Raw genomic sequence first — 12,793 nt, forward strand, 5'->3', positions numbered from 1 at the left:
AACGTGTTCCACAGCCCTGGTTAAATGAATCCACCCAAGCAGTCAGGCGTCAGTGTAGGAGAGCAGAGTGAAAGTGGAAGAAAGACAAATTGCAGGTTTCTTTTGAAATGTTAAAAGAATGTTTCTCAGGTCATTGTGTTAAATTGTCATAATCGCCGTGTTCTCTTTAAGACTATCAGCTCTACTCTAAACAACCCTGAAAGCCTCTGCTGACACATGTCATCAGTTCCTTTATTTCTTGGTAAACAAGGTCGAGTCTGTCAGGTCAGCAATAGTACTTCCTACAGATGACCCATCAGTGTTTATTCCATGACTGTAAACATGTTTCCATTTGTCACTTCAGTCTTTACTCTGAAATACAGGAAATGACATCATGGCTCAAAATCTTTGTCGTTCAAACAATTCTTTATTTAACTTTTTTTTTAAAAACTTTATTTAAGAAGTTAAACAAAAAGAACTTTAACAAAATACATTCAATAAAAACTTGAACAACAGGAAACTGATTTTTCATCCAACCACTGAAAAAAAAGGTAATGACTGAACACAAACAGAAGAACAATTTATAAAGATTAACATTGAACTATAGGAACAGTTTGATTCATAGCCTCATTAGAACTTTAACTTAAACTTAAGGAGAGCCGACCTGAGCTCTGTGGAGCCTGATCTCCAGGGTTTTAAGTTGGACTCTGAAACCAGAGGATGTTTCTCTCTCTTCAGATTCACTCTGATCCTGTGATGGGAACGGTTTCAGCCCTGCGTGATCGCGCTGATGTTTGCACAGAGCAGATGATGAAGTGAATGTTTTGGCACAGTGGTAACAGTGAAACAGTTTATTAGTAACGTGGGATCGTTTGTGTGCAGAGTATGAACTGAGATTACTGAAGCTCTTGTCACACTGCTCACAGCTGTAGTTTCCTTCCATGTGTGTACGTTCATGCTCGTTACGATTACCTGAATGTGAGAAGCTTTTGTCACAGTGTCTGCACTTGTATGGTTTCGCTCCTGTGTGGACTCGTTTGTGTGTTTTAAGCTGACTTGCAGTGGTGAAGGATGACCCACACTGATCACACCAGTACACATCTTCTCCGGAGTGAATGCGTACGTGTATATTTCGGCTCCATACCCGGCTGAAGGTTTTTCCACAGATGTCACAGCTGTATGCCTTAATTCCAGAGTGGGTAACTAGATGTCTCTGTAAGTTGCTACTTTGAGTAAAAGCTTTGCCACACTGATCACAGCTGTAAGCTTTAACTTCACTGTGGATGACTTGGTGTCTTTTTAGGACATTCTTCCAGGAAAACGACTTTCCACACAAGTCACAGCTGAACGGTCTCTCTCCAGTGTGGATGAGCTGATGTTGTTTTAGTTTAAACTTCCAGGTAAAATCCTTCCCACACTCGTCACAGGTGTTTTTTTTCTCTCTCTTTCTTCTGTGAGGTTTGTCGGCCTCCTGAGAGCGCTGACTTCTCGGTCCACGTTGGTCCTGCAGTGACAGAGATACAAACAGAGGCAGTGAGTGAAATGCAGTCATTGAACAAACTGAAGCTTCAAACTCCCTCAATTAACACTAGTTTTAAACCTCAAGGTGGAGTGTGGCACCAAACACCTTAAAGGTCTCTTATCCCCACCTACTGGTAGTAGTAACACATTACATCCAACCTGCTGTTAAAGATAATTAATCATTGTTCAAACACTCTAAAATCATGCCCATCTCTCCTGCTTGTACACAAATATTAATGCTAACACACTCATAGTAATAAATGTTTACCAGGTCTGTACTTTTTTATATTTCCTGTTTGTTTCCTATTATATATTTCTATAATTGTCTAATTTATTCGATAATAATAAATCAAATGTAACAGTTACTAGCTTGGTTCAGTGAAGGATGATGTCAGAGTCTGACTATAACCTGACGTTTTTTTTACTTTTACTCGCTACATTAAAAATAAAAAAATCTGTATTTTCTACTCCTTACATTTTCAACACAGGCTTGTTACTTTTGGTTTAAGTCATTTGAGGGGAGTTATTTCATCACTGCGGGCTTCAAAGACTAAATTGATTTGAGCCTAAACAGTAACACATGAAATCCAATCCTGCATCATACACCAGGCTGTGTGGTAAAGTCCTATAAATGGAGCATGTAACGATCACTGTAACACAAACCGTAAATCTTATCTGAGTTTAAAGGTTTAAATCACCGTCAATTTCATCCTTCTATGATTCAGAGTTTGGTGACATCCTTATCATACAGAGTTCCGTTGGCTGAGTTGGGAAAAAGTTCTCAATAGAGTTTTTGAGCTCAGCAAGGAAATCTGTCAGTTCATGGTGTGAGATTATTATATTATCTTATGCCACGTTATACCCCTAATTAAAGATAGTGAAATTATTATGTAGTTTTAGTTTGCATTATTCTCCTGACTTTGAAGAAGGTGACAACTATTACAGTTATTAAACTGATTTGTATTACATTAGACTGCTGATTTATTGTGAATGAGTGATATTGTTTTATGATGCATTATACTGCTGAGGTATAAGAAATACTGTTTTCAGAGAGTCATGGCCTTATTTGTCTGATTAGAAGAGAACAGAGCATACCGGAGAGGTTTTCTGCCCCATCTCATCAGGAGGAGATAAAACAGGGAGCCAAGGCCGTCACTTAGGCGCCGTAAGAGAGAAAGAATGTGAATGTTTAGGTTTTATGACTAGGTGGAGGGGGGCTGAAGCTATAAGAATGTGAGAAACACTCAGACGCTTCGAGATCAGGCGGACACCCTCCCGCGCTCATCTCCCCTCCGGATGGTTTATGCTCAAAAGTGTTGAATTGTATGGAATAAAAGATTGTTGATTGAGCATTTATACACCGAGTATTGTCCTTCCTTCAGCCCAAAGATCAAAAGAATTGGGAGATTTAACAATGGACATGGCATGTATGATGCAGTGAAGGCATTTCAAGTGAAGCTGTCACAAATGCACCAGTGCAACCTGTCTCACTTTCCCTGTTGCCAAGTAATGTTGAATCAAGTCGGCGCACTTTGCTGATAAACTGAGCGCACTGAGTTCGCGGCGCTTTGGTGACTGTGAAGCACAAAAAGAGAATTTCAAGCTTCTTCTTTACGTGGAAACTGCACCTGTGCAGATTCAGATGGAGCTGCAGTGTAATGGTACACTCAAGGCAAAGTACGACACTGAATGGCCTGCACAGTTTATTAGTTCCATTCCTGCAGCAATGCCCCAGCTCCGTCTACATGCAGCTCCAACCTTGTGTATGTTTTCATTTATTTTTTTCTGGGGTTTTTGCAGCATGTTCATATTTCTAACTTGCATAATTTTGACAGGATATATTTTTATGAAGATCAAAACATTTAAAGTTAAAGTTGATTTTTTAAGTTTATTTATTCTGGAATAAAATTCCTGTCTGTTTTTATTCATATTTCTGTTTAAAAAACATGGTTTTAGTGTGTTCAATAAATGTTTATCTTGTTTGGCCCGCGACCTAAAGTGTGCCTTGAGTTTTGCTCCCTGTGCAGTTGAGTTTGACACCCCTGGTGTAGAGGATGGAAATCAGCCAGGACAACTCATGAAACATCTGCAGACATCTGGTTGAATTCAGTTGTGTACATCCACAGAGAGCAGCAGGTCAGCTGATCACAGCCTGTACATTAAGAACATCGACTGGAGCTCTCAACAGAAATGATTGTGAGCTGTGACTCCTTTCCCCACACTGAGCCACTACAGCTGATTTTAGGGTTGAATCCTGCTGAATCCCACTTTAACCTCTTCCCTGCCCATTTTCCTCTTTAGAGGCAAAGTCACCCTCTACAATGTAGGCATTGTATTATTACATGAATATTACATTACATTAATATAGCACAAGGTTCAGTTAGTTTTGCATAAAATATATATCAGTACTTCATCTTTTACCCCTTTAAGACCTACCATAGAACCAAGAGCTTATGTTTATATTTTTACTAGAGATGGCACGATACCACTTTTTTATGTCCGATACCATAAATTTGGATATCTGCCGATATCGATATGAATCCGATATAGTGTATTTTTTAATCAACAGAACTGTTTTTTTTAAAATATCTTGCTGTTTTTGTATAAGTTCATACTCAAGTTAAAAAACAAAACACTAAAGCTATTCTGTTATACCTGTATGCAAAAAATACACAGCACCCAAATATTTCATAGTTCAGTAATAGTGATCAATCTAATACACTTAATCCTACTCCATCCTCCCTATTCTGGTATTTTAAGGAGTAAGTAACCTAAATAATAGGGCTCTAAAACTCCCAGCAAAAAAAAAAAATAGATAGGGAATCACCCACCCTCCACTTCATGATGCTTAATCAACATAATCAACTTTAATTTGATGCAGTGTGAAAAAAGATTCACAGAAATCAATTATTTTTCAAGAATAATTAAATAGATTCAACATCTTTCTTCAACAGAATTGCAGACTGCACAGATGGTACCTTCCCAAAGGAAAAAGTAGTAAAGCTTACTAGGGTATATTAGGCTTAGTTACTATATACAGTCATGGACTTCTATACATTTTACATCAGATTAAAACTTTGGGTGTAAGATTCAGATAATTATTTATTAAAATCTAGACATTTTAAATGAGAATAAGAAAGAAAAGGATGTCTTTGTGCCCCCTTTTCCCTGTTAATGCCCTATCGGCCACCCTGGCTAAACTTTGCTAGATCCGCCCCTGCACAGTTACCAGCCGTCAGCTAGAAAAGGATCCTGGTGTAGAAAGTAATATTAAATAAATTCTAACAACAGCTTATCAAGGTTAAACGTGCTGCTGTTGTTCAGCTGCTGGTTTCCTCTTTCTGGCGCGAAGTGGGCAATAAACAAACAAGAGAGACGGACTCGCGACAGAAAAGCCGATCAGCTGATCATGATTTCATGACTGAAGTAGCAGCAGGAGAGGGAGGGGGAGAGAAGAGGCAGTCGCTCCATATATGTTCCATCGCAGGAATGCTTTACAAACATTCAGAGACGAACTTACACACTTGCTTTACTTCTCTCTGGGATAACTTCCTCGGAGATGAAATGCCGGATTGGTAGCGAGGCTACAAATACACACAGCCGCTCTATCACGTGAGCACACTGCTCCGACGTGCTACGGTTATGAGCCGAGTTACGCCATGTCGCAAGTTTTGTGAGGTGCTTTTTTGAAATTTAATGGATCGGATTACATTTTTTATTTCTCTCCGATATCAGATCCAGTAATTTACGTCAGTATCGAACCGATACGATACGTGATATCGGATCGGTCCATCTCTAATTTTTACATGCCCTTAATGCAGGGCTCTAGAGTGCGACCAATTTGGTCGCAAATGCGACCAAATTTTTCAGTGGTGCGACTAAAAAATATATTTGCTTGCACCTGTGCGACCAAATGTTCGGGTAGCAAAAAAATAAAAAATAAAAAATCTGCAACCTTCCCTGTGGTCAACAACAGACACACATTATGCCCCTATCGTGGACTAAACCAATCAGAGATAGTAAGGGGCGGGACCTCTCTGATTGGCCGTGGTCCAGTTGAAAGTGCAGGTGGAAGTGGGAGGTGAGTAGCTTGAATAAAGCGATATCAATTCATTAAATCCTGAATCGACTTTTAAATATAACTGTGTTTTGCCAGAAACGCCAGATTCTCAGATTAAAGCTCACAAAACCATTTCAACAACAACCAAACAGCAAATGAGAGCAGGTACACGGACTCCACACAAAGACGTAAACACAGAGCCAACGCATCAGAATCAGCTTTGTCTTTCTCGGCTTTCTCAGCTTAGCGATCCTGATGCGTCCGGTCCACGCTGTGATTACGTCTTTTTGCGCTGATTCTGAGCTGCAGGTTTTGTCTCTCTCCAACCAAAATTCACTGAGCCAGCAGCAAAAGAAGCAGCAAACTGCGCTTCACATTTGATCAATGTCGTCATGAATTTTGCTGTTTTGCTTCCACGACTATTAAAATCACACTTCATGCACAGCTAGCTCTCTCTGTACTTCAAGAACAGTTTCCCGTCTCCAATCTCTGTTTTCTGTATTATTCATTCGCTTATTACCCACCAGTCTACCGCTGTTTACGGCGCTGTGGCTGCTGTCTTTTTCTATTCTTTTTTTCACTTAAATGACATCGGACAAGAAAGCCTATTTTTTCTGTTGTTCAATACTGAAGAAATTTAAACTTTATATGCAGAACATTGTAGAATATTTTGAAGGTTATCTGCTATAAAAAGCCAGACAAGGAAAATCTCCTTCATGTTTTTCTGTTTTATTCTCAGTTACTTTCACACAAAGGCATCTGCTGTGATGTTCACAATTCTGATGAAGTCAGTACTGATAAATGATCAGAATTATAATATTTCTGACTGTCTGAGGCTAAGTTGAATCGAATCGGGACTTTGAAAACCGGAATCGAATGGATTATAGAAATCAGTGATGATACCCAGCCCTAGTGAGCAGCCTAGGCACGACAGAAGTGGATGTAGCTGTAATAGGAAAAGAACTATTGCTAACTTTTCTGTTAAGTTAAGGCCTGATCCTTCTGAAATTCATAGCCAGTGCTCTGACACGGTGTCATCAATCTTTGAATGCTGAAAAAGCACAGTGTATCCAGAAAAACACATTATATTATATAAATTATTATAAAATTTGTGTGCGCCTAACTTTTGTGCCGGTACACCTAACTTTTTAAAGTTAGGCGTACCGGCAAAAAGTTAGTCTAGAGCCCTGCCTTAATGCCATTTTGGGGAGCATTTCAAGTTGCTATACATCAATATGACCATTATATCCCAAATGTTAATAATATCTATGCATTAAGTCCATAGTAACTACATAAAGTGCAAAAAAACTGCAATAAAATACAAAAAAATTTAAATTGTTTTTGTTTTGTTTTTTACACATATTTGTAGTTAGAAAATTGTATCCCTCAAAACTGTAAATTTAAAAAAGTTGCACATTGTTTCCAACCACAGGAAATTTGTTTTTGAGCATTTTTGAGGAAAAACAAAAATAAATATTATAATGCAAATTTGCAAACAAACAGCATGTGCATCAAAATAAACTATTACCAACAGTGCAGTTTGAGTTCTAAGCATCCCAGAAACAATACAGAAAAGAATAAAGTCAAACATGACTTTTAAAAACACCAGTATAGGTGTCGCTGAAGGCAGGTTTTGGCAGGTAAAATTGGACATGTGATAGTTCGCGCTGGCATCTATTCCAACATAGGAAGTGCTATGAACAGCAAAGCGTGTTTCTGGTATATTATGTTTTTTTGCTGCAAGTGCTTTTTATGCAATTTCTGCAAATACATATGTGGAAGGAAACGTGACCTAGGGCAAGCTGATGGCATAAGATGTAAGTACAACTATTCCTAAATAAAATAATTGTGTTAGCTTAAGTGCAGTTCTACCGGGATTTTAAAATTGTTACGCAAAACGGAGCATTCCTGCTCCAATAGGCCTTAAAGGGTTAATGGAGTATTTCTTAACACTAGTATCTGTCACCTTCTTTGTCGAACTCATTGTTTTCTCTGCAGTGGCTGAGCTGAGTCCAAGTAGCGTAAATGTTCCCCTGCTGCTCCGTCAGACTCTTCTCCTCCTGCTGATCAGCTGGGACACAAAACAGAACTTTGTTAGGCTCCACACTGCACTGAAGAGTCAAAGTGTCTCATATGTTCATCTGAGAGCACAAACAACAAATTTTAGCTTCCCTGGGTGAGCAACTTGTTTAAAACATACACAAAAGGTTTGAGCACCGATACCAAATTCAGCAGTATGGCACACCAGTACCAGGAGAGCAATTCCTCTTTAAAAAAAGCCCTGGCAAAGAACAAAAACAGAACAATCGATGGACCTGCATAAACGAGTACAGTGTTTCCCAACCACTGTGCCGCGGCATATATACGTGTGCCGTGAGAACTGATCAGGTGTGCCGTGGAAGATTATCCTATCTGAGTGGGTGTAGAAATCTGAGCCATGATCTGAGTAACCCTCATCACTCAGTCACACTCCGATTCTCTACTTATATCAAGTCCATTGCACTACTTTCAAGCATTCTGCAACCTGTCCTCTAATTTATTCTTACTGTCTTACTGTTTATATTGTTTTCCATGCACGGTTGGTGTGGAGCACCCACAATTTAGTTGAATATGTACAAAGACAATAAAAGACTATTCTATTCTATTTTAAAAACTCTGCAGTACTTTTAAAACACAGATCCCCTCTTGGGGTTCGAGGCTGTATTTGTTTTAAAAATGAATCTCTGGTATCTCTGGCCTATCATTATTATTTTGCTAACAGTTAATCAGGCTCATTTACTGAATACTGATCAGAATTTATCAAATTATCTTTGAAATGATTCTAACAACAGGCCTCTCAGAGTGAGGCCAGTTTTTACAATCACATGCCCTGTGGGCTGACACAACTTTGCTGATAAGACAAAGGCAGCTGTGTTTTAGTCTGGAATACATTTATTTTTTACCTTTCTTTTAAATTGATTTCATTATAGCACTTTTACCGCCAACATATTTGGATTTTTTGGCGCTGGAAGTGACCTTATATTGATGATGGCTGGCGTTAGCTAGCTAGCTAGCTAGCTTGGATAGCACGCTGCATTCAAAAACTATGCAGGTGCCACACAGTGACAGAGATGCTAACTAGCGCTTAGTAACAGACTAATAAAATAATAGAAACTCTGATTACACTTAGCTAATTTAAAAGCTTTCTTCTAATAATAACACTGTTTTCTTCTCTGTGTTTCATTAGCATTTGTTAATATTTTCTTGTAAATTAGTTTATAGCAGCTTGACTTGATGTAGAGGCTTTTTCTTTCAACTGGTTCACAAATAACTGACAACAGAGACCGAGGAGAGCAACAGAAAACTTCACTCAGGAGCTAAATTCAAGATTGACTGAACTCAGATCAAAGTTACCTTAGTGCTTCACTTTAGATGAGGAAGAAAAATAAACTAAAACACAAACGCAATGAAGCGGGAACTTCGCGGCTTCTTCTTCTTTGGGGTATTTCTTTGGCGGTTAGAGCTTTAAGGTGCATTACCGCCACCTGCTGGACTAGATGGTTCTTAAACTAAAACTAGACATTTAAAAGTATTTTAATAAACAATAAAAACAAAGACAAAATGTTTCAGTGTGTTATATTCATGAACATAAACATCAGATGGCTTCAGCTTACGCTTACCCCCATTTATTTAAGAGATTTTGCTCTCTGCAGGCGAGGATTTTTTGTTTAGAGGATCTTTGTAAGCCTGTATTTACTTTAAAAGAAGGGAAGCACTTCTTCATTCTACAGAAAAGGTGACACATTACAGATGAGTTCATAAAAAGTGTCTCTGTCACTCTTTCAAGGCTCTGTCATATGGAAGAAATATAGTATCATCAGAATTCAAGTATTTTTAGACATTGAATTTATGACACTGAATTTTTATCCTCCAAATTTCCCTGCAAAAATATACACCTGCAAAAATTCACCTGCAAAAATTCACCTGAAAAAAATTCACCTGCAAAAATTCACCTGAAAAAAATTCACCTGCAAAAATTCACCTGCAAAAATTCAACTGCAAAAGTGATGAACTTTAATGACCCAAGCCAGAGCAATCAGCACCAGATCGAGTCGAGTGGCTCTCAGCCAATTAAATTACGCTGTTTGATCACATGACACCGTTAGCCAGCAGTGTGTCTCCTAAAAGAGAGCTGTTTAAAGGTGAGTGATTAAGTTTTTCTCCTAAATAGAGATCATTACAGAACGCCTAGTCCTACTTAAAATCCCATTTATTATTATTATTTTTTTTTATCATCTACTCGAACTAAGGAAAACGTTTGACTAACTCAAAGACAATTTCCACACCTCCCCTGCCTGACTGCAGAGGCAGTTTTGAATTTAGGAGCGCCAAGATGGCAGCGGCAAACCCTGGCGGCTCTCCGGTGAGTATATATATATTTTTTTATCTTCAAGTTTGTCTTTTGAAACCTTAATTTTATTTAAATCCGTTGCTCACGTATAAAGTACACAGACGGGGTCTTTGCTCAACTCGTCTGAGGCGTGTCTCACTAAGCGCTACATGCTAGCATCCTGCTAACCGAGCTACCCTTTACATGCTGTGCTTTAGAAAATAGGATACTCGTTAAAAAAAATACTCCGCAGATATTGATAGATAGACGAACACTGCAAATATAATGTTGGAAACGAGAACGGCCTTTGGTGAAGGGGTAAAATACACCATGAATAAAGCCATAGAGTGAATGGCTGCCATGGTTGCAGAACGGCCTGATTTAATGACAAGAATGGGGAAGAGTGAGGTGAAGTGAACCACAGCCACAAAACACGGTCAGACAAGGCGGCAAAAGGGCAGTGATCTGTCCGTCAGTATGAAGTTGGTGTGTGCTTTGGTGAACAAAAACGCCAGACTGGTAGCAGGAAGATGGGAGACTCGTGTTTCACTGGAATAGTGGTGAATTAAAACATCCTTTGTTGGGGACATTTCGGTGTAAATGCATCCATACAGGCAAGACAGAGGCAGACCAGACAGTGAAGAAAACAAGGCAAACATTAGAAATATAAAAACGGAAATATAGGATGAGTCGGGGATGAGTTCCTGCCCCAAGTGGAGGAGTTCAAGTATCTCGGGGTCTTGTTCGCGAGTGATGGGAGAAGGGAGCCGGAGATCGACAGACGGATTGGGGCTGCAGCTGCAGTAATGCGGATGCTGCACCGGTCCGTCGTGGTGAAGAGGGAGCTGAGTGTAAAAGCGAAGCTCTCAATTTACCGGTCGATCTACGTCCCTACCCTCACCTATGGCCTTTACATGACTAACGTCCCCTCTTCTCCCTACCTCACATTAGCCCCCATCTTTCTTCCAGGTGGAAAAGACCCGTCACCTTCTGGGAGTGGCGGCTCCCGTGGGAACAGCTCCCACCACCAAGTCCCTGAGTGAGTCTCTGTCCCCCAGCGTGAGCTCCAGCACTCTGTCCACATCCACCTCCGTCTCCTCGCAGATCTCCAGCACCACCTTTGAAAGCGTGAGAAGGAGCTGGCCACCAAGGTGAGAAAAACGTGGGCTTAGTGGGCGTTCTTGTTGCTGCCTTCTTCCTTCTCTGCTCGGTCTTGTTCCTGTTGTGTTGTAGTGCCTGCGCCTTCTGACACACACCTTCAATACTGAATACAAGCAGCTGGTGAACAGCATCAGTGACTGCAAGGTGAGAAATAATACAAAGAAATTAAAAAATAGCCTTTCTGTGTCACATCAGGGAGTTCCTATATTGACGTCTACCTCATCCTGCTGTTGTTTCACTTCAGCTTTCTCTCATCTCACCGATCGGACGTGATCCATCCGTGACGAGCTTCAGCAGTGCCATCCTCACCCCTTCCTCTACCTGCCCCTCTCTCTCGGACTCCCGCTGTGGCTCCATGGGCCAGAAGTAAACATATTTTTAGGAACATTGACCTCGATCTGCAAACGGTTATTGACAGGTTATCTATTTGATTCTAACTTGGTGTGATTTGTGTTAAAGGACCCCTGAGAACAGCTCACGTGCCTCCAGTCCCTCCTGCTCAGACTGTGAAAACTTCCCGATGGTTCCCACTCTGGAGACCTCCTACCTTGCGCGGGCTGCAAAGAACGAGTTCCTGAACTTGGTGCCTGATATTGAAGAAATGCGACCAGGGTGAGTAATGCCATATTAACCCAAATACTGTCACTATGACATGTGTCTCACAGACCAAATGTAAGTCGACACTCATGTTCTCTAGTTCAAGCAGAAATGATGTGGATCGATTCAAATTCCTGAGCCTGGATGATTTCAGCTGGAAACAAACCAACTCTGCTTCTTCCTCAGATAATTCAATTCAATTTTATTTATATAGCGCCAAATCACAACAAAAGTCGCCTCAAGGCGCTTCATAGATACAGAGAAAAACCCAACAATCATATGACCCCCTATGAGCAAGCACTTTGGCGACAGTGGGAAGGAAAAACTCCCTTTTAACAGGAAGAAACCTCCAGCAGAACCAGGCTCAGGGAGGGGCGGGGCCATCTTCTGCGACCGGTTGGGGTGAGAGAAGGAAGACAGGATAAAGACATGCTGTGGAAGAGAGACAGAGGTTAATAACAGATATGATTCAATGCAGAGAGGTCTATTAATACATAGTGAGTGAGAAAGGTGACTGGAAAGGAAAAACTCAATGCATCATGGGAATCCCCGGCAGCCTACGTCTATTGCAGCATAACTAAGGGTCACCTGGTCCAGCCCTAACTATATGCTTTAGCAAAAAGGAAAGTTTTAAGCCTAATCTTAAAAGTAGAGATAGTGTCTGTCTCCTGAATCCAAACTGGAAGCTGGTTCCACAGAAGAGGGGCCTGAAAACTGAAGGCTCTCCCTCCCATTCTACTTTTAAATACTCTAGGAACAACAAGTAGGCCTGCAGAGCGAGAGCGAAGTGCTCTAATAGGGTGATATGGTACTACAAGGTCATTAAGATAAGATGGGGCCTGATTATTTAAGACCTTGTATGTGAGGAGCAGGATTTTGAATTCAATTCTGGATTTAGCAGGAGAAATCTGCTCTCTCTTTCTAGTCCCTGTCAGGACTCTTGCTGCAGCATTTTGGATTAGCTGAAGGCTTTTCAGTGAGTTTTTTGGACATCCTGATAATAATGAATTACAGTCGTCCAGCCTGGAAGTAATAAATGGTAAATGCCCTGTATTTATATGGCGCTTTACTAGTCCCTAAGGACCCCAAAGCGCTTTACATATCCA

The 12,793-nt window shown here is 40.3% G+C and overlaps 1 protein-coding gene across 1 annotated transcript; it reads right to left on the reverse strand.

Moving 5' to 3' along the window:
• Window positions 1–459: 459 nt before the first annotated feature.
• Window positions 460–9,038, reverse strand: LOC146551631 (uncharacterized). Its single transcript, XM_085256633.1, has 3 exons — window positions 8,954–9,038; window positions 7,527–7,631; window positions 460–1,483 (listed from the first exon to the last, which is right to left on the reverse strand). The coding sequence occupies exons 2-3, from the start codon at window positions 7,542–7,544 to the stop codon at window positions 629–631; spliced, it is 873 nt and encodes a 290-aa protein (XP_085112759.1). The 5' UTR covers window positions 7,545–7,631; window positions 8,954–9,038; the 3' UTR covers window positions 460–628.
• Between the last annotated feature and the right edge of the window lie 3,755 nt (window positions 9,039–12,793).

Source organism: Mchenga conophoros, linkage group LG19, assembly GCF_057382185.1.
Source record: "Mchenga conophoros isolate Kocher_MC1m ecotype Shallow Benthic linkage group LG19, M_conophoros_male_GT1.1, whole genome shotgun sequence".
NCBI lineage: Eukaryota > Metazoa > Chordata > Actinopteri > Cichliformes > Cichlidae > Mchenga > Mchenga conophoros.